The sequence below is a fragment of the Oreochromis aureus genome, linkage group 17 (genome assembly GCF_013358895.1).
Source record: "Oreochromis aureus strain Israel breed Guangdong linkage group 17, ZZ_aureus, whole genome shotgun sequence".
NCBI classification, from domain to species: Eukaryota; Metazoa; Chordata; class Actinopteri; order Cichliformes; family Cichlidae; genus Oreochromis; species Oreochromis aureus.
The window spans coordinates 15,795,341-15,815,690 of record NC_052958.1 but is presented as its reverse complement, the minus strand read 5'-3'; the positions used below and the strand labels follow the sequence as shown (position 1 = coordinate 15,815,690).

Sequence of the window (20,350 nt, the reverse complement as noted above, 5' to 3'; positions counted from 1 at the left end):
TGCTTACAGCAAAAAGAAATGCTGTTTTGTGCTGAGTAAAATTTAAGCTCCAAAGTATAATCCTATGAGTTATTTGGTTAAAACTGAGCAGCTATTATTTTGGTGTTCCTACTGTAATCTCAATAAATGGATAATTGCTGTAAAATATAACCGAATAGCATGTTTTATGTAACCTGAATTCTTCTCTTTTATAAACTATGACAAGACTTAGGTGTTAACCATCATGCCCTATTCAAACTACACCTTCCCACTGTTATTGGTCACACAGTCACTGGAAACCATAACACATTCTCATAAAATCATACAAAATGCAAAATAATTGACTATAGCAATCAAACCTTTTAAATAATTGAATTGAGTGGGGAAAAAATCATTCCCATGAGTCTTAGTATCACCAAAGAAAAAATAGTTATACTGTAAAAATTGATTTCCTTACAGTGTTCAGACATATTAATAAAGAACTATACATTAGTGCATGCACATTTTTTACACATAAATTGTTGTTTGAAAAAAAGTTTTGATTATGCTGAACATTTTACAAATAATATACTAGAAATGTTTCTTAGTCTGACCGCATTTTGAATGCATCCATCTTTGCATTATCCGAGTGAGAGGAGTTCTGAGTGCAGATGCAGTCATTCACTAGTCATAAATCTTGACAGAAAGAACTCGATGTGTGCTGTGTGTGGAGGAATGTTAACAAGCAGAGCTCCTGCTGATAAAGTGAAGCTGACATCCATGCAGTGGCCACTCAAGTGAAAGTAAGGAATATTAATAAAGCGGCCTCTGTCATTTTTTTTGTTTTTCTGTTGTCTCATATCATTTTTAGTTTTTTCTTAAGACATGTACGTGCACTGTGTAAAATAGCTTGACAGGACACCATGAGATTTTAGTCTGTGTAGATTTTGTTGAAAGTAGCCCTCCTGCAGTCTACGCAGCTGCCTCCACAGCACCCTGACCTGTCTCCTTCTGAGCCCACAGGGCCTCTTCCAAGCTGTACACACACCCATCCGCACATCCACAGTGTACAATGCAGAAAAGTGTTGAGCCTTTAAACTGCTGTTAATTATTGCTTAAGTTTGGAAGACTGCTGGCTTTGTTCCCAGCTCAGACTGGGCGGGTGGGGTAAGAGCCAATGAGTGGTGAAAAAACAGACAGGATTGGGGGGTGGGGGTAGGGGGTGTTGTTGCAGCCTGTGCTGTTTCTTCCTGCCACAGTGTCCAGCACATTCGCCCTGTGACCTACAGCCACAGAGAGAAATGGAGGGGACCAGGATAAAGAAAGAGGGAAATGACGAGAAGGATAAGAGAGATGATGAAGTGGTGTGCCTTCGGAGGCAGATCGGACTGCTGCCTGCCGTGTCCTTCATCATTGGGACTGTGGTGGGCAGTGGGATCTTCATTGCACCGAAAGGAGTCCTGATGAACAGTGGCAGCGTGGGGTTGTCTCTGCTGGTGTGGGTGCTGTGTGGCGTCCTTTCTCTCTTTGGTAAGATGAATGATATTTCAGCTGATGTCTCCCTTTGTTTTACCTTTTTCCTGCTACTGTGTTGTGCACTTAAGTGTTTTATGAGTAAAAGCTAGATTTATGTTGGTGTCATGATTGCACAAGTGGACAGCCCAATTCAGTCCTGGAAAGAGACACAAATCCATTTGGGGTTGCATCAGGAATGGCATGTGGTGCATGAAAAACCTGCCAAATCAAACATGTGGAGCTACCTGCAGCACTGTTGTAAATAAGGGGAGGCTGAAAGTAGCTTTTAAAACTACTTAAAAGACATTCTAAAAATGTTGCCATTTAGTATTAAGTAAAAGTCATACTCTTATTTTTCTAAAACTGCTCTGCCTCTGGCCTATTAGGAGCCCTGTGTTATGCAGAACTGGGCACCACTTTTACAAAATCAGGGGGTCACTACACATACCTGCTGGAGACTTTGGGGCCTCTGCCTGCCTTCCTACGACTCTGGGTTGAGTTTTTATTCATCAGGTATGGTTTTTACTGGTTCTAAAGGAATTAAACTGCCTCAAACATAATACTCACAAAGATATTGTCCACCTCTAGGCCAGCTGTTGCGTCTTATGTCTCCCTTGCCTTTGGTCGTTATGTGGTGGAGCCATTCTTCACACCCTGTGCTGCTCCCACAGTGCTCATCAGACTCGTCAGTATCCTTGGAGTGAGTGAGTGCTTTTATAACTCATCTGTGTCTGGAGCACTTTGTTTGTAGAACAACACGTATCTTTAACCAGTTCTTTGTCTTTGTGTTGCTTCAGCGTTTGTCGTAGCCATCAATTGCTGGAGTGTGAACATGGCCTCTCGCACTCAGGTCACCTTGACTTTCATTAAGATGTTTGCCCTGGTCCTCATCATCGTCCCCGGTGTCATTGCACTGGCCAAAGGTGAGAACACCTAATTGTTAAACCTAAGACAGAGTTGACATTCAGCTCATTTATTCTCTCTGTCTTTGCAGGGAGGACAGAAAATTTTCAGAATGGTTTCGAGGTTGACTTGTTAACACTGGATAAGTTGCCACTGGCCTTCTATAGTGGCCTCTATGCCTATGGTGGATGGTAAGCGTACTGTGGTTTGAGCATCAGTGCAAATCCAATGTATTTTACTGTGTATCACACAGTATATTCCCCCAGTAATGGTGAAAAGAACCATAAATTACATGACAATGTATGTACTATTACTAACAATCAAAGTCTTGGCTTTCTCTTTTCCTCTAGGTTTTATTTGAACTTTATCACAGAAGAAGTCATAAACCCTAATAGGTATTTTTGCATGAAACATCTGCTATAAAGTCTGTCGTTTTTTTGAAAACCAAGTTGCCTCCTGCTGTTATATCTCTCTGTGTGTATCCCGCTTTGTCAGAAACATGCCACTGGCAATAATCTTATCCATTGTGGCAGTGACAGTCTTTTATGTGCTTATTAATGTGGCCTACTACACCATGATGACTCCCGCTGAGGTGCTTCTGTCAGATGCTGTGGCTGTGGTCAGTTCCATTTCTTGCTTTATGTATCATTAAAAAAGGAAAAACTAGAGTAAATGTGTTATGCCACTGTTGGTCTGATCTGCTGTTTGTGCCTCTGCAGACATTTGCCAACCGTGCTTTTCAGGGGTTGGCTCCTGTGATCCCCATTCTTGTTGCCATATCTTGCCTCGGAGCACTTAACGGTGGCTTCTTTGGGGCACCTAGGTAATCTGAGGACCATAAAGGTTTATTATTGTCATTTTTTTGTGTGTGTGTGCCTGAATTCTAATGAGAGCTCTGTGTTGCAGGATGCTGTTTGTGGGAGCCAGGGAAGGCCACTGGCCAGCCATCTTTTCCATGATTCACATCCGCAGACACACACCTTTACCTGCTGTGTTGTTACTGGTAAACTACTTTTAAAACAGATGAAGTAATCTAAACAAATAAATAGATGACTTATTCTATTTATTATGTTGCATTATTAAAATTGAGAATACGCAGTAAAACAATTATAACATTTTATTTGTATCAAGTTTATCCATGTTATATGAATAATAACAATAGGATCCAGGCACAGGATACAGAGGCTGGTTGAAAATGGGAAACAGGGGAAACACAAAGCCTTGTAGATCTAAAGGAATGAGGGGTTGGCACAGGGTCTGACAAAGAGATATAATGTGATACTCTCAAAATAGTAGGTTTATAACTATCTTGCCTGTGTTCCTGTGTCCCTTTAGTACCCCTTGGTAGTTTTCATGTTAGTCACTGGAGAGATTTACCAGCTCCTCAACTTTGCCTCCTTTTCACGCTGGTTCTTCATCGCCTTGGCAACCTTGGGGATGCTCATACATCGATATCGTTTTCCTCTCCACCCAAGACCTTTTAAGGTTAGCATACTGAACTAAAAAAAAAAACTCCCTTTATCTTACTGCTGCACCCTATGCTGAACAACTTGTTTTATTTGTTGTAATGTCAAGGTGCCCTTGGTCATTGGAATCACCTTCACAGTGGTCTGCTTCTTCATCGTGGGTCTGTCTCTTTACTCTGACCCCTGGAACACAGGACAAAGTTGTGCTCTAACACTGACTGGTGTCCCAGTTTACTATGTGACTGTCTACCGCTTTCGTTTGCCCCGTAGATGCAGGCGCATATTTGGTAAGTTGTACCAATATTCTTCTTCAGAATGTATTAACATGATAGTTTTCATCATGGGACTGAATTGAGTGGCTCTACTTTTAATATTAAACATAGGCATCTTTGGTACAGCGTCAAATTATCATATACGCCTGCTTGTTTTTGTTAAGAAGGAAGAGGATGAGTGAAATCGAGAAATTCAGTTGCTTGTAGTGAACAAACTAGATAATTCTGACTTTCCTCAATTCTCCCAGACTACTGCAGCAAACAGCTACAGATCCTTCTAGAAGTGGCTCAACAGGAAGTCCAGACTTACTGAAGACCCAAAAGGCATCCTGCATTCTACTTACAGACTACACGCTGCTACCTTGACAAAACATTAAGAAGACATTTTTAACAATTTAAACAAATGTTTCATTTTGTACTACTTTTATATAAAGAGCCACGTGCTTAGAAAAAATAACTGCACCAATTATGCAGGTATGTAGTGTTTGTGCCAGAGATCTTACAAAAACAAGTACTTAAAGTTTCAAAGATGCGCTCAAAATATTCATTTTGAAAAGTTAGTTAAAATGACATTTTTGAACAGACAACTTATGACAGTTTAAACTTTTATTGAAATATAAACAGAAATAAGCAGTCTTGCTACAGTTTTTCAAATAAAATACACTATGTGCAAAAGGGTTCATTGCTGTATTGAAGAATATTTCAGGGTGTAGAAATTGCACCTTGTCTCTACACATGAATTAAATTTGATCTGAGCAAGACAACAGATCAAAGTTTGCTTATAGCCAAAAACATGACTAAAAATCCTGATGTTATATGAGGCACCAACACATTGATTGTTGTCTTGGAAACACCAAGTTTAGTCAACAGAGGAAAGTACAAGGTCTGAAAACTGCTAGAAACCACAACATTTCACTCCTGCATACACAAGGACAATTACTGTGAGAATTTATGAAGTCATATGATAAAGACAGTTCTACAGTTAGATAAAGAAACAGTCCTATTCCTGTTAGTGCTATTTGTCAAGGCCTATTACTAGCAATCCTCCATCACAATCTATTACTCTAAGTCAGCTCTAAGACGCTGACTCAAACTGCAGTGAAGCATCTTGCTGACTGATCAGAAAATATCACATACTTTAAAATTTGTGCAGAAGCTAATTTATATATTAAAATGTGCAAATCAACATACATATACACTTGCATATTTCTCGTCTTATGCATGTCCTTCAAGAAGACAGACAAATAAGACAAAAAAGGAAAACTATAAAACACAAAGAGGCCCAAATATGTGAAGAAATTCAAAGAAAAAGAAGTGGCACCGAGGCAATTATTGATTTCAAAGAATGAAAAACTCAGAGAAGGTAAAAACATCAAACAGTAATTGAAACTGGATCATCCCTGCAATCTAATTATCAATGTTCCATTTTCCCCCTTATGTGGTAGCCAGAACCCTCCAGCAGCAAAGCAGATGTAACAGAAACTTAAAGCTAAAAGCTCCTAAACTACCGCAAAAAGGAGGTCCAAATAAGTCTCCAATAAGAAATTTAAAAGATATGTTTCTGAATATTTGACAACCAGAGTAAATTAGAGCATTCTAGAGCACTAGAAATTTCTTCCTACGCCAATAGCCTCACTTTCTATTAAGAGAAATCCTCTTCAATATGGAAAAGTCGGATGGTTTAAATAGTGTCAGATCTAGATTTGTTTCTGCCTTGCTGCTTTGGTGTGGGCCTAATCACGTAGTGTTTACACAAAGAAAACAAAAGGAAAAAGAAACAGGTGACACTGCTTAGCCATAGAATGCGTTTCGGCCCTCTGGCTATTTCAACTGAGGGATTAAGTCAGACCAGCTGATACCAAGGTCGTCATCATCAAGACTAGAAAAGCTAATATCCAACAATATCTTGCTCAGGCTGTCGTTCATGGTATCCAAAACCAGGCCCTCTGTGATTGAGCGATTGGCTGCTGTGGAACCGCCTCCCTGCAGGAGCTCTCTGCAGCAGCTACTTTTGAGGCATTCGGTGGGCGACTCTGCTGGTCCGGTCACTCTGGAGGGAGCGGATGTGAGCAGCTCTCTTGGGGAGTTAAACAGAGGCAAGTCTTTAAAGGGAGTGCTGCTGAAGCTGAAGGTGGTGCTGTCATGTTGTGGAGTAACTGTAGGACCACCCGGTGCACAAATAGGGCTCAAGTGCAGAATATTTTGGCTTCCTTTGCCAACCGGGGTCACTTTAAAAGACGCAACATAAGAAGGTGGCTTGCTGGGGGTGGACAAGGTGAAATGGCTGCTACTTTTTATCGGGGTTTTGAATGAGAACTCCCTATCTGGGCTTTCCTGCTCGTGCTTGTCTTCATCCAGCTCAATATGTAGACTGTCCTGGAATGTCGAAGCATCGGAGGCTACGCCAGAGTCAAAGAAATTACTTTCGTGGCAGAGGAGAACAGGCTCTTCATTCACAGAGTGAACCAAACATTGTTTGCGCCGTGAGCTGCTGGCTTGTCTCTTTGAAGGAGCTTTGGGGGTCTCGCATTTAATTGGAACACATACCAGCTCCTCCTTCACTTCTACCTTAAAGTCCGTATTCTTCTGAGGAGATATCATCACAGCTGGGGAATCACTTTGTGTCACCTGTCAGACATGCAACCATTCCCATTAAAATCTTAGTGGTATGGGTGAAGTTCATACTCATCTCTATGCACATAATGTTGTCAAGGTAAACTCTAGGGAGTTCCAACAAATACTTGTTTTGAAAAGCAGTTTGCAACTCGTATAGCTTATGAAGGAAAACAACAACAACAACACGTTTTTCATCCATTTGCTTCCGCGTATCCTTTTCAGGGTCGCTGGAGCCTATCCCAGCTGTCTTAGGGCGAGAGGCATGGTACACCCTGGACAGGTAGCCAGTCTGTCACAGAGCTAACACATAGACAAAGACAACCATTCGCGCTCACATTCACACCTATGGGCAATTTAATGTTTCCAATTAACCTATCCCCAGTAACTGCATGTCTTTGGACTGTGGGAGGAAGCCGGAGTACCTGGGGAGAACCCACGCAAACACAGGGAGAAAGACCCTGGCCTGACGGTGGAATTGAACTCAGGGCCTTCTTGCTGTGAGGCAACAGTGCTAACCACCATGCCACCGTGCTGAAATAAAAAGCTGAAATATATGAGAAATTCCTTACCTTCGGTGCTATGCGGACTCTCTTTGCTCCTCGTGAATTGTTCCCATTCTGCTGGGAGAAGGGTGGAGGAAAAGGAGTAGAAGTGGATGGCAGATAGACAGAAGGCGTGACAGGGAGCTGTATGGGCACCAAGTAGGAATCGGTTCGAGGCAGAAGAGGTTTCATCTTTCTCTCTGAACACAGAAAACACAACAACATAACATTGCACTACACATTTCCAAACTAAACAGCAATTTCTATTTGTTTGCCAACCTCTGACTTTTCTCAAGTCCCAAATTTATAAAACAACTCATACATTTCTCTTAACTCACCAGAGCTAGTTGGCATTTTTCTTGCATCTGGAAGTGTCCTCTTTTGGTGCTGTGAAAAGTAAGATGAGACATAAATTATATCAGTTAGGAGCCTTACTGTGCTGTCACCTAACAACACTTGTAACTTGGCGTTCTGTCCAAAATTTGGCCCTTGATAACTGACTCTACACCTTTTCCCTTATGAGAGGAATAAAATCTTTATGATTGTATGGATACCAGACATTAGAAGAAACAAGTGCACTTAAAGCACATCAGTCTATCAGACTGACTTCAGCCTTTCTGCTTCCCTGCTGCTCTCTTGTCTCCTCCTGCAATAAGAACAGGTGTAGCTACACTCTGTGGGTCTGAAAGTCTGGTGACAAATGGATTCATGAACGTTCTGATTTTTCTGAGAGTGTGATTTGAAGATGGGTCCTGAAGAACTAAAAGAAAAGAAAAAACAAGAAAGGGGTAAATTAGTCTTACTTAATTAGCCAGTAAAAGCATTGGCACAGGAACAGTGGCAGTCATTGGATCACAGCCCGGCTACAGAGAGAGATGTGAAGTGAGATTAGGGGGAAAAAACAAAATAAAAAAACAACATGAGGAATCTCAAAACACTCTCAAGGTGTCAGCCATAAAAAACAAACAATTGAAAAACAAGGATTCAAGCAAAATCATTATATAAACACAAGGTAACACAAAAAGCATTTAACAAGCATTCTTGCAACAAAACATTAAGGCCAAGTAGCACAAATGTTCTCAGATATCACCGATGTAAAAGCAATGAGTCAGCTGCACTCACCTTGTACACATGATCAAGTGTGAGGCATCGATTGGCTTCAGGTCGGATAGTCCAGAAAGACATTTTACCATCTGGCGACGTTTCACGAATGAACAAGTCATGCAGAGAGAGGTTATGGCGGATGGAATTCTGCAATTATAAATGAAAAGAAAAAGTATTTGAAAACTGTTGCTTGCTGCAGAGCTGGACACATATCACACTTTCAGCAGCTCTGAAGTACCTTCCAGCTTAATTTGCCCACATCTCTATAGTAAGGGAAATTGTCTTCAATCCACAAGTAAATCTCGTTGAGGGTCATCCTCCTGTTCTTTCTGCTATTGATAGCAAACTGGATCATGGCCATGTAGGAGTATGGTGGCCTCTCTGAAATGGGTTGCTGAGGAGCTTCTGCACTGGTATGTGTATTGTGTGCCTATATGACAAAAAACAAACAAACACAAATAAACAAACAACAGTCAATAAATCTGACAGTGTAACTATTTTCTGTAATCAGACTATTATTGCTGTCATTATAAATCACAGTCATGACCAGTTGGTTAAGAAAGGGTGTTTAGGGAACATACAGCATGTCTGGGGTCAGTGTTGCCTTCAGACAAGTTTGTGTTGGCACATAAAGGGCACAGAAAAAAAAGCAGGTGACAAAAAAAAGCACTGAACCTGAAAAGTCTGTAAAGGGTTTTGGTTCTCCTTGCTGCTGAGCTGCTTTGTAGAATTTGGCTCCAAGTCACATGTGCTCATCCTACCAAGGCTGTCATCTAAAGGACCGTAATTGACATCCTTATTCACTAGTATCATACAGAGAGAAAAACAAGCACTGAATTCCACACTTATACTTTAAGTATTATCCTAAACATTAAAAAAAAAACTTTTTCCATACATGGTTTAATTTCAGTTAAAGTTTGTCACCTGGGAAACTGCGTGTAGTTTCAGCTTTCACTTTATGTCCTTCTGTACTCCTTGTAGCAGCCCCTTCAGCAGCAGACTGAGAATCAGGTCCATAGTCCCACTTGTTGCCACTTCCACTTCCACTCAGAAGAATGAACTTGTTTGGGCCCTGGGCACCACATTCCTTGCCTTTAGCTGTGAGGGCCCCAATAACACTTTGAAGATCTGCTGTTTCGGGAAAGTATACCAACCGAGTATCAGACATGGATGGATGGTCCATGATGCGGATACCACCAGGAAAGCACTGAGTGGCAGCTGGTTTTGATGGTTCTTTGGAGCCTGATTCTCCAGGCTGTGAATCAGTCGCATTTTGATGAAAAGGCAGTTTTCTTCTTTTGAGAATCAGGGGTCTCGTCGGGCTCCGTCTCATGGTCAGATCATTAAAATGTGCCAAGTTGTTCAGAGGTATTCTGCACAAAAAATACAAACGAGCCTGAACAACGAAGATTAACTGTTACAACAAGAGTAAACAGTAACGGTAACGTTTAGCTGGGAGATGGAAATGATCAAGTCAGTGCTCAAGTCAGTTACTGGCGTTAGCCATCAAGGCTGTTCACAGCAAATCAGTTTAGATCAACTCGGAAAAACCCCCGATTTAGCTCAAATACTAATCATAATAAATCGTACACTAAACGGGTTAAATGTTATCTCGATAAAACCAAGGTCCGCACCTTCTTTGTGTCTTTTTTATATCTTGAACTCCTCACTTAAGCGGCTAATTTTCTTCAGTTAATGATGTCTCCGGACGATTTCCAGTTTCTCGAACAACAGACGTTAGCTCATGTTTTTAACCCTCTGGGTTTGTTCAAAATCACTATCCTTTCAGCTTGTTCGTGGCCAAAAGTGGTGTTGCTATTTTTACTGCATAAAGTTTTTAACTAACATCAGTTCTTTTCATAAATATAAAATAGTCATTCCTTTTTTAAAATTTTAACCTTTAAGAAAACAGTTTGTACAATGTACTTGTTGGAAGACAACCTCAAAACTCACCATTTTATTTATTCGCATTGCTATTGGATTTTCCTGTATTATTAATGGTAGAGTCTGGGACATGTAATCGATTAACAGCAACATCGATTATTATGAATTGTTATTTTTGTACAGGGAAAGCAAAATAGATAAAACTCCCACTCAGCTTGTTCTTGGCCAAAATGGCCACCTTTTGTTTATGTTTATAAAATACTATCAAATATATATATAAATATTTTTTCCACTTTGGCCGACTTGATTTTTTAAATTAGCATCGGTTCTGGTCATGAAAACCAAAACTTCATTCAAATTCAGAATTTCAACCCTTTCATTACCAGTTAGATCACATAACTGTAATGATCTACAAAGAGATAAAATAACAAAATGACTATTTTTTCCCCAAATAATACATACAATCTGATTTATTTTTCCCCATGATTGCAGTTAGATGTATAACAGTAATTAACAGTATCAATGATTATATAGGCATCATTACTTTTTTTGCACAGAAAACCAGAAAAACTCCCACTCAGCATGTTCATGGCCCAAAGTGGCCACCTCCTGTTTACATTCAGAAAATGCTATAAAAGGAATATATGCTAAAACAATTTCCACTTGACTTTTCAAACTGGCATCAGTCCTTGTCATGAAAACCAAAATTTTATTCAGATTTTTTTTACCAGTGGCTGAGGTCACCAGCATGCGCCCCAGCTCTTCCAGGATCACTCTTCATTTGTAGGTTTTACACTCCCCCAACTCCTGTGAAGTGGTTTCCAAGGGACAAAGGCATCCAGGAGACTGTAGAAAAAAGCCAACACCCAGCAGCTACTTTTCCTTCAACAACTCAAGGTGCCAACATCCTGTCTAGGTCATCCACACCCTATTTGTGCCTATTGCAGTCCAGGATTGCTTCTTGCTTCCAGGCTTCCTCTATTCCCCATCACTGACTGCTGGTTCCCTGTGTGTTGTTGTCAAAATAAGCCCATTCCTCCGTTGCTTTGGGATGTGGGATATCAGCGTGGTAGTTTTGGCAAAGGCAAAGACAGACAACAAAATCTTCCTCTGTTGCAACTGGACAAGCTGGGGAGGTAGCTCTGTGTTGTTTCCCCTGATTGTGCCAACAAGAGCCAGTATTCATCCGAGGAGTTTCTCTGCCAAGGTGAACGAAGTAAAGATGTTGTATTGTGTCCTTGGCGCTCCTCCATCAGTTGGAAACTCTTTCCCTTTTTAACTTCCTGGGAAATTCCAGTGTTGTCATCCAACATGTTGCTTTATTCTGGTGTAGGCTCACATCTCCACTTCATCTATACCCCTCCAATCCTCACCCTTTCGCATCTTGTGCAGGTTTGTATGGGTGCACAGCAGCTAAAAGATCTCCTTTGTTATAAAAAGGTCAAAGGTAGATCTCAGGCTGCTTATGCAGAGAACTGCATATAGGGTGGGTCCTGGATTGTACAGCAGTCTCTCTTTAGTAGTGGGACCCACATGGTTTTTCCTTCACAAGGCATCCACTCAGTCGCCAGCCCTTCTTGCCAGAAAAAAATGATTTCGAAGGTGTTAGGCTTACTTGTAGCAGTAGCACTGACTGCACCTGCATAAACTCCAGGACAGAATTACAAAGTGTTTGTTGCCGTTTGCGTTGCAGCTGCAGCTGTGAACTCTGCAAAATGTCCTGCAAGGGTTTTTTTTTTTTTTTTTTAAGAGTTAATATTTTGGGTATGGTATCTTTTTTATGATAAGTACAAGAGTAAAGGTGCTTTTAGCCTTTGCTGAAGTTAAGTTTGCTAGGGAAACTAAACGCTCAGTAGCTTGCATCTACATTAATTGACTGCAGCCTATGTGATGTCTGATGCATCGTAGTTTATTTCAGTCTGTCTTGCACATACATATTTGTGCTGCAATGTCATGCACAAACAAACTATTATCTGAGATCCTCAAGATCAAACCTGTGTCAAAATTGTGTCATCCTTTTGGTCCATTGGAATGCGGTAAGCCATCATACGCCCCTATTGGAAACTAACAATATTACATGAAATTACTTATTTGGACAAAAATGGGTAAATGATGTAATTTAGTAAAAAAGATATTACAAACTACCATTTTCATGTGTTGACTTTAGAATAAAATCAATTTTACCCAAATTGCATGATTCAGTACTGTCAATAACAAGGAATTAAACATTTTTGAACAGACAACCAATGATAGTTTACATCTTTATTGAAATATAAACAGAAATACCTCAATGCGCGGCAAAGCCTCACTAAACCATCATGTTTCACATCAACAAAGGACTAATGAAGTCATTATAGGTATGCAACATTTTGTGGCATCTTTAAAAACAGGTATTTATCCTCCAAAGTTGGGGTTGCAAAAACTAGTGAATATTAAACTCCAAGACTGTGTGGATGAAGTCACTGCATGCATTTTTTTGTAGGTTAAAGGTGCTCTGAAAATGAGTGATACTAGAATACACAAGGAGAATTACTGTGAGAATTTATGAAGTCGTGATAAAGACAGTTCTACAGTTAGATAAAGAAACAGTCCTATTCCTGTTAGTGCTATTTGTCAAGGCCTATTACTAGCAATCCTCCATCACAATCTATTACTCTAAGTCAGCTCTAAGACGCTGACTCAAACTGCAGTGAAGCATCTTGCTGGCTGATCAGAAAATATCACATACTTTAAAATTTGTGTAGAAGCTAAATTATATATTAAAATGTGCAAATCAACATACATATACACTTACATATTTCTCTTCTTATGCATGTCCTTCAAGAAGACAGACAAATAAGACAAAAAAGGAAAACCATAAAATACAAAGAGGCCCAAATATGCGAAGAAATTTAAAGAAAAAGAAGTGACACCGAGGCAATTATTGATTGATCCAATGAATGAAAAAGTCAGAGAAGTAAAACACATCAAACAGTAATTGAAACTGGATCATCCCTGCAATCTATTTAACTATGTTACATTTTTCCCCCTCATGTGGTAGCCAGAACCCTCCAGTAGCAAAGCAGATGTAAAAGAAACTTGAAGCTAAAAGCTCCTAAACTACTGCAAAAAGGAGGTCCAAATAAGTCTCCAATAAGAAGTTTAAAATGACAGCATCAAGTGGGCCTTATTTGAAGTTGTTTTGGTATAATCATAGATATGCTTCTGAAATTTTTGACAACCAGAATAAATTAGAGCATTCTAGAGCACTAGAAATTTCTTCCTACTCGCTTTCTATTGAGAGAAATCCTCTTCAATATGGAAAAGTCGGATGGTTTAAATAGTGTCAGATCTAGAGTTGTTTCTGCCTTGCTGCTTTGGTGTGGGCCTAATCATGTAGTGTTTACACAAAGAAAAAAACAAAAGGAAAAAGAAACAGGTGACACTGCTTAGCCATAGAATGTGTTTCAGCCCTCTGGCTATTTCAACTGAGGGATGAACTCAGACCAGCTGATGTTCGCCATACCAAGGTCGTCATCATCCAGACCGGAAAAGCTAATATCCACCAATATCTTGCTCAGGCTGTCGTTCATGGTATCCAAGACCAGGCCCTCTGTGATTGAGCGATTGGCTGCTGTGGAACCGCCTCCCTGCAGAAGCTCTCTGGAGCAGCTACTTTTGAGGCATTCAGTGGGCGACTCTGCTGGTCCGGTCACTCTGGAGGGAGCGGATGTGAGCAGCTCTCTTGGGGAGTTAAACAGAGGCAAGTCTTTAAAGGGAGTGCTGCTGAAGCTGAAGGTGGTGTAGTCGTGTCGTGGAGTAACTGTGGGACCACCTGGTGTACGAATAGGGCTGAAGTCCAGAATATTTTGGCTTCCTTTGCCCACTGGGGTTACTTTCCAAGACTCAAGTGCAACATAAGAAGGTGGCTTGCTGGGGGTGGATGAGGTCAAATGGCTGCTACTTTTTATCGGGGTTTTGAATGAGAACTCCCTATCTGGGCTTTCCTGCCCGTGCTTGTCTTCATCCAGCTCAATATGTGGATTGTCCTGGAATGTCGAAGCATCAGAGGCTACGCCAGAGTCAAAGAAATTACTTTCGTGGCAGAGGAGAACAGGCTCTTCATTCACAGAGTGAACCAAACGTTGTTTGCGCCGTGAGCTGCTGGCTTGTCTCTTTGAAGGAGCTTTGGGGGTCTCGCATTTAATTGGAACACATACCACCTCCTCCTTCACTTCTACCTTAAAGTCCATATTCTTCTGAGGAGATATCATCACAGCTGGGGAATCACTTTGTGTCACCTGTCAGACATGCAACCATTCCCATTAAAATCTTAGTGGTATGGGTGAAGTTCATACTCATCTCTATGCACATAATGTTGTCAAGGTAAACTCTAGGGAGTTCCAAGAAATACTTGTTTTGAAAAGCAGTTTGCAACTTGTATAGCTTACGAAGTAAAACAACAACAACACGTTTTTAAAAAGCTGAAATATATGAAAAATTCCTTACCTTCGGTGCTATGCGGACTCTCTTTGCTGCTCGTGAATTGTTCCCCTTCTGCTGGGAGAAGGGTGGAGGAAAAGGAGTAGAAGTGGATGGCAGATAGACAGAAGGCGTGACAGGGAGCTGTATGGGCACCAAGTAGGAATCGGTTCGAGGCAGAAGAGGTTTCATCTTTCTCTCTGAACACAGAAAACACAACAACATAACATTGCACTACACATTTCCAAACTAAACAGCAATTTCTATTTGTTTGCCAACCTCTGACTTTTCTCAAGTCTCAAATTTATAAAACAACTCATACATTTCTCTTAACTCACCAGAGCTAGTTGGCATTTTTCTTGCATCTGGAAGTGTCCTTTTTTGGTGCTGTGAAAAGTAAGATGAGACATAAATTATATCAGTTAGGAGCCTTACTGTGCTGTCACCTAACAACACTTGTAACTTGGCGTTCTGTCCAAAATTTGGCCCTTGATAACTGACCCTACACCTTTACCGTTATGAGAGGAATAAAAGTTTTATGATTGTATGGATACCAGACATTAGCAGAAACAAGTGCACTTAAAGCACATCAGTCTATCAGACTGACTTCAGCCTCTCTGCTTCCCTGCTGCTCTCTTGTCTCCTCCTGCAACAAAAACAGGTGTAGCTACAATCTGTGGGTCTGAAAGTCTGGTGACAAATGGATTCATGAACGTTCTGATTTTTCTGGCCCTTCTCGGCTTACTGCTGCCTGAGTGTGATTTAAAGATGGCTCCTGAAGAACTAAAAAAAAATAAAGAAATGGGTAAATCAGTCTTACTTGATTAGCCAGTAAAAGCATTGGCACAGGAACAGTGGCAGTCATTGGATCACAGCCCGGCTACAGAGAGAGATGTGAAGTGAGATTAGGGGGGAAAAAACAAAACAAAAAACAACATGAGGAATCTCAAAACACTCTCAAGGTGTCAGCCATAAAAAACAAACAAACAATTGAAAGACAAGGATTCAAGCAAAATCATTATATAAACACAAGGTAACACAAAAAGCATTTAACAAGCATTCTTGCAACAAAACATTAAGGCCAAGTAACACAAATGTTCCCAGATATCACCGATGTAAAAGCAATGAGTCAGCTGCACTCACCTTGTACACATGATCAAGTGTGAGGCATCGATTGGCTTCAGGTCGGATAGTCCAGAAAGACATTTTACCATCTGGCGATGTTTCACGAATGAACATGTCATGCAGAGAGAGGTTATGGCGGATGGAATTCTGCAATTATAAATGAAAAGAAAAAGTATTTGAAAACTGTTGCTTGCTGCAGAGCTGGACACATATCACACTTTCAGCAGCTCTGAAGTACCTTCCAGCCTGGTTTGGCTACATCTCTATAGTAAGGGAAATTGTCCTCAATCCACATGTAAATCTCTTTGAGGGTCATCCTCCTGTTCTTTCTGCTATTGATAGCAAACTGGATCATGGCCATGTAGGAGTATGGTGGCCTCTCTGAAATGGGTTGCTGAGGAGCTTCTGCACTGGTATGTGTATTGTGTGCCTATATGACAAAAAACAAACAAACAAACAACAGTCAATAAATCTAACAGTAACTATTTTCTGCAATCAGACTACTATTGCTGTTATTGTAAATCACAGCTGTGACCAACTTGTCACGAAAGTGTGTTTAGGGAACATACAGCAACATGTCTGGGGTTAGTGTTGCCTTCAGAAAAGTATGCCCCCCCCCCCCAAAAAAGGCAGGTAAGTGACAAAAAAAAAGCACTGAACCTGAAAGGTCTGTGGTAAAGGGTTTTGGTTCTCCTTGCTGCTGAGCTGCTTTGTAGAATTTGGCTCCAAGGCACATGTGCTCATCTTACCCAACCACTGAATGTTGGTAAGGCTGTCATCCAAAGGACCGCAGTTTACATCCTTATTCACTAGCATCAGACGGAGAGGAAAAAAGCACTGAATTCCACACTTATAGATTAAGCATTATCCTAAACATTAAAAAAAAACCTTTTACGTATATGATTTAATTTCAGTTAGAAGTTTGTCACCTGGGAAATTGCGTGTAGTTTCAGCTTTAACTTTATGTCCTTCTGTACTCTTTGTAGCAGCCCCTTCAGCAGCAGACTGAGAATCAGGTCCAAAGTCCCACTTGTTGCCACTTCCACTTCCATTCAGAAGAATGAACTTGTTTGGGCCCTGGGCACCACATTCCTTGCCTTTAGCTGTGAGGGCCCCAATAACACTTTGAAGATCTGCTTTTTCCGGAATGACAACCACCTGAGTATCAGACATGGAAGGATGGTCCATGATGCGGATACCATCAGAAAAGCTCTGAGCGGCAGCTGGTTTTGACGGTTCTTTGGAGCCTGATTCTCCAGGCTGTGAATCAGTCGCATTTTGATGAAAAGGCAGTTTTCTTCTTTTGAGAATCAGGGGTCTCCTTGGGCTCCGTCTCATGGTCAGATCATTGACATGTGCCAAGTTCGTCAGGGGTATTCTGCACACAAAAAAAATCACAAATGAGCCTGAACAACGAAGCTTAACAGTTACAACAAGAGTAAACACTAACAGTAACGTTATATAATTGCTACGGGAATCGAGAAACTTTTGGCTACCTAACCATTTTGACAATAATTGAAACATTACCATATAACTTACATTAAAATCAGCAACTGATTTGTGTCGTTACACCTAAACAAATTCAATTTTTCCAGCGTTAGCTTTTCTTGCACCTGACGATATAAGCTAACGCTAGCGTACGCTGAGGTAGTCCGCTAAGCTACGTTAGCAAGGTGCCTAGTTCACTACACTGCTCCAACAAACGGCAAAAAACCTGACCTTCATATTACTGCGAAGTTTCAGAAGATTCCGTTTAGCTTGAGTCCAACCAGTAATGGTTCATATTCGTGTTTAAAATAACCGAAAGCATCTAAAACAGTCTTTTATTTAATGTTATTTACATGACGTCAATACGAGTCACAAGCGATTTTGAATTTTGGCGCTGTGGGTGCGGCCTCCCGTCACTTTGATCACGTGAAATTTTTGAACCAATAGCTGATAGGATAGCGATGTCACTAGAACCAATCAGAAAAGACAATGGCTACGGTAGATGGCAGTAATGCACATGTGAGGTGGTTTGTCAAGCCCCAACCTAACCAAAAAGAAGAAGGGGAAGAAGACCCGGGAAATAACAAACAAAAAGCAACAAAGAGATGAAAACAAAGCAAGCAGAGAAAAGACAATTTACACTAAACAACTAACTCTTGACATAAGTATTTATTGTATGCAAAGAAGCACATTAAGGTAAGTTTAATGTCGTCTTAGCACCCACGAGCGAGTATATTCGGTTTGGTAGTAACCGAATATAATTTTGGTTTGGAAGCAACATCTGGTTATTTGCGGACATTTGATGCCTCAATTAATCGTGTTTTTATTCCACCAGGAGTTCAGTGATGATTTATCTTAATGCCCAGAAAAGTTACAAAGACAGCAAAGCCTTCGCTGCAATTCTTGGAGCGGCCTTTGTGTGGAGCCAAACTCCAAAATGTGCCCGAAGTCCGAGCAGCACTCAATGCCAGAGATTTCTTCACAGAGGCAGAAGCACAGAGCAGCTCAGCTCTTAATTCCTGGGTAAGCTGTAATGAATACTTTTTAAAGTGGTGTGGGCTGTTTTGTTTAAAAATTAATTCTGCACATAAACTTGATCTTCATATGCTGGAATTTCAAATAATAATTTTCATATGTGACTACATGGATTATTTTGTTTACTTTGCCTTTAATATTTCAGGTTAGGCCACAATTTGACATTTCAGTTGCAACTGCACCTCCAGTGAGACGAGGGAGGAGAAAGTGTCAGTCTGCCACAAGCATCTTGGACAGCTGCAGTCAGCTGTCCAGGAAACATAGTGTCTGCAAATTCCCCCAATTATTGTTTAAAACAGGGTCAAAAGACCAAACTCAGCAACCAAAGGGGATCTCCACGAAGAAAGCTATAGAGAGTACTCATGTGGGAAATCAGAGGCAGGAAACCTGCCGAAAGAGAAGGACAGTTTCAGCTGCACAGTGCTCTAACCTACCAAAGGCACAGTTTGCCTCAGTAAGAAAAAAGAGTGCTGAAACATTCTCAGACGACACTTCATCCCACCAAAGATGTTTGGCTGAACCTGACAGACCATCTATGCAAGTGTCAGAGAGATGCAGAATTCCAGCAGTCTGTGCTTCACCACTTCCCTGTGAAGCGTTTAGCACCACTGAAGTCAGCAGTGTCTGTCCACCTGCTGATGTGGACACTCCGAAAGCAATGGAGGAAAGGAACATTTCTCCGTCTACCCCCTGTGGACATTTGCTGCTGGCTCAGCCGTGTACACCTCCATGTAATGGGTCACCTGACATTTTGGTGGCTGACACGCCAGAGAGGGACTATGGAATGAAGGTGACATGGAGAAGAAGAAAGAACTTGATGGTGTTGTTAAAACAGAGAGGCCATCTCTCTGAGGCAGATGCTTTAATTCAAAGTTGATGTAGAGATTGTAAGATTTTTCTGTATTCTCATAATAGCTGCAGCTTAATTTCCTGTTTATTGGTTAATTGACTGCAGTTCTAAACATCATAATGCCACGTCTGACAAAGTCTGTTATGAACCCCCTCTGAACAACATTTTTATGCATGAGTTTAAAATGTAACTTTAGTAAATTATTTTAATGGGTGTGATATTAAAACGTCAAGACAGATTCTAATGATACTATCATCTATACTTTGATCTATATTAACTTTAACTGAAATATCCAAAAATTAAGAAGCACAAAATAAGTACTCAAGTTACCTGTGTGATCTAACCACTAGTCTTCTGAAGGACCATTTAAGATTGTTTTTGATGATTCTGCTGTGCAAGTTAAAAACATCTTGTTTTTCTACTACATTGCAAAAGAGGCATAAAATAAATGTTTAAGAGGAAAGAGAAAGCTAAATTCTTGATTACTGAGTAACCTCTCAGGCTTCCTGTGACCCCCCTACATCTGGGATTACTCTGCATTTTTATCCCTTCTTCTAGCATTCCATTTATTGAGACAACATCCCAGATTGTGATTGGCTCTTGGTAAGTCGAGACATCACACTAAAAGTGTTGACCCTTAAAGAGCTGTGCTGATGCATCCCTTCTGAAACGAAAGATGAGCATCATCAGGTGAAATAAGTTTTTAACAGTTACAGTGACACAACCCTTCAAAGACTTTCCCAGAAACCACTGAAAAACACTAGTTTCCATTTATGTTACATGGTAGATGCCAGACCTGTAACTTGCAGGTTTGTGAGTAGTTAGATATACCATTAATTCAGACTACCTCACAGCAGTGTTAACGTGTTCAAGAAAAACATACTTTGTCATACATTTAGTTTGCAGTAAAGTTATATTGCTATAATTGCAGTTGGGTTGGATTGGACAGGTGGAAATTTAGCTGGATGTTTTTCTTCTAAAACTTTACATTTGTGACAATTCATTACTAATTCATTCGTATACATTACTTGCATTTATGTAAACTTATATTTATATAGGTTTTTATTTATATAAAATGAAAAATAAAACCCCTCCTACAGTCAAGGCATGCACTCCCCCTTTCTGTAGAAT

General features: G+C 40.5%; 4 protein-coding genes across 8 annotated transcripts; 2 read left to right on the top strand and 2 right to left on the bottom strand.

Annotated features, from left to right (window-relative positions):
• Positions 1-1,217: 1,217 nt before the first annotated feature.
• si:ch73-352p4.8 (cystine/glutamate transporter) lies at positions 1,218-4,792 on the top strand. Its single transcript, XM_031737723.2, has 12 exons — positions 1,218-1,488; positions 1,860-1,986; positions 2,062-2,177; positions 2,271-2,396; positions 2,468-2,567; positions 2,727-2,771; positions 2,872-2,995; positions 3,096-3,199; positions 3,283-3,379; positions 3,712-3,861; positions 3,952-4,129; positions 4,363-4,792. Exons 1-12 carry the CDS (start codon positions 1,260-1,262, stop codon positions 4,425-4,427), a joined length of 1,461 nt encoding a protein of 486 aa, XP_031593583.1. The 5' UTR covers positions 1,218-1,259; the 3' UTR covers positions 4,428-4,792.
• Positions 4,706-11,288, bottom strand: LOC120434057 (forkhead box protein M1-like). Of its 3 annotated transcripts, none has more exons than XM_039601503.1 (8): positions 10,989-11,288; positions 9,301-9,749; positions 9,052-9,179; positions 8,615-8,806; positions 8,395-8,523; positions 7,611-7,659; positions 7,300-7,472; positions 4,706-6,742 (listed from the first exon to the last, which is right to left on the bottom strand). In XM_039601503.1, exons 2-8 carry the CDS (start codon positions 9,707-9,709, stop codon positions 5,936-5,938), a joined length of 1,887 nt encoding a protein of 628 aa, XP_039457437.1. In that variant the 5' UTR covers positions 9,710-9,749; positions 10,989-11,288; the 3' UTR covers positions 4,706-5,935. The 3 variants fall into 3 exon arrangements, with proteins under 3 accessions (XP_039457437.1, XP_039457439.1, XP_039457436.1); XM_039601505.1 differs by lacking the exon at positions 10,989-11,288 and adding an exon at positions 10,011-10,149 and having other exon boundaries at positions 9,052-9,149; XM_039601502.1 differs by lacking the exon at positions 10,989-11,288 and adding an exon at positions 10,011-10,147.
• Positions 11,289-12,507: 1,219 nt separating this feature from the next.
• LOC116318605 (forkhead box protein M1) lies at positions 12,508-17,739 on the bottom strand. 3 transcript variants are annotated; one of them, XM_039601606.1, is made up of 9 exons: positions 17,566-17,739; positions 16,776-17,224; positions 16,507-16,655; positions 16,085-16,276; positions 15,865-15,993; positions 15,542-15,601; positions 15,060-15,108; positions 14,749-14,921; positions 12,508-14,540 (listed from the first exon to the last, which is right to left on the bottom strand). In XM_039601606.1, exons 2-9 carry the CDS (start codon positions 17,182-17,184, stop codon positions 13,719-13,721), a joined length of 1,983 nt encoding a protein of 660 aa, XP_039457540.1. In that variant the 5' UTR covers positions 17,185-17,224; positions 17,566-17,739; the 3' UTR covers positions 12,508-13,718. The 3 variants fall into 3 exon arrangements, with proteins under 3 accessions (XP_039457540.1, XP_039457541.1, XP_039457542.1); XM_039601607.1 differs by lacking the exon at positions 17,566-17,739 and adding an exon at positions 17,386-17,543; XM_039601608.1 differs by lacking the exon at positions 15,542-15,601.
• A 106-nt stretch (positions 17,740-17,845) lies between these two features.
• On the top strand, positions 17,846-20,332 carry rhno1 (RAD9-HUS1-RAD1 interacting nuclear orphan 1). The gene is made up of 3 exons (XM_031737542.2): positions 17,846-18,030; positions 18,170-18,357; positions 18,515-20,332. Exons 2-3 carry the CDS (start codon positions 18,193-18,195, stop codon positions 19,244-19,246), a joined length of 897 nt encoding a protein of 298 aa, XP_031593402.1. The 5' UTR covers positions 17,846-18,030; positions 18,170-18,192; the 3' UTR covers positions 19,247-20,332.
• The last annotated feature ends 18 nt before the right edge of the window (positions 20,333-20,350 follow it).

Bases quoted from the DNA above. Each gene is read 5' to 3' on its own strand.
- LOC120434057 (XM_039601503.1), bottom strand. From the start codon at position 9,709: ATGAGACGGAGCCCGACGAGACCCCTGATTCTCAAAAGAAGAAAACTG. The intron at 8,807-9,051 runs GTTCAGTGCTTT...TTTGTCATATAG, and splicing joins ACCCTTTACAGACTTTTCAG to GCACACAATACACATACCAG. The intron at 7,473-7,610 runs GTGAGTTAAGAG...TTCTGTGTTCAG, and splicing joins AAAAATGCCAACTAGCTCTG to AGAGAAAGATGAAACCTCTT.
- LOC116318605 (XM_039601606.1), bottom strand. From the start codon at position 17,184: ATGAGACGGAGCCCAAGGAGACCCCTGATTCTCAAAAGAAGAAAACTG. The intron at 15,109-15,541 runs GTAAGACTGATT...TACTTTTCACAG, and splicing joins TGCTTTTACTGGCTAATCAA to CACCAAAAAAGGACACTTCC. The intron at 14,541-14,748 runs GTAAGGAATTTT...CATGTCTGACAG, and splicing joins GAGTCCGCATAGCACCGAAG to GTGACACAAAGTGATTCCCC.
- rhno1 (XM_031737542.2), top strand. From the start codon at position 18,193: ATGCCCAGAAAAGTTACAAAGACAGCAAAGCCTTCGCTGCAATTCTTG. The intron at 18,358-18,514 runs GTAAGCTGTAAT...TTAATATTTCAG, and splicing joins GCTCAGCTCTTAATTCCTGG to GTTAGGCCACAATTTGACAT.
- si:ch73-352p4.8 (XM_031737723.2), top strand. From the start codon at position 1,260: ATGGAGGGGACCAGGATAAAGAAAGAGGGAAATGACGAGAAGGATAAG. The intron at 1,987-2,061 runs GTATGGTTTTTA...GTCCACCTCTAG, and splicing joins GTTGAGTTTTTATTCATCAG to GCCAGCTGTTGCGTCTTATG. The intron at 2,568-2,726 runs GTAAGCGTACTG...CTTTTCCTCTAG, and splicing joins CTCTATGCCTATGGTGGATG to GTTTTATTTGAACTTTATCA.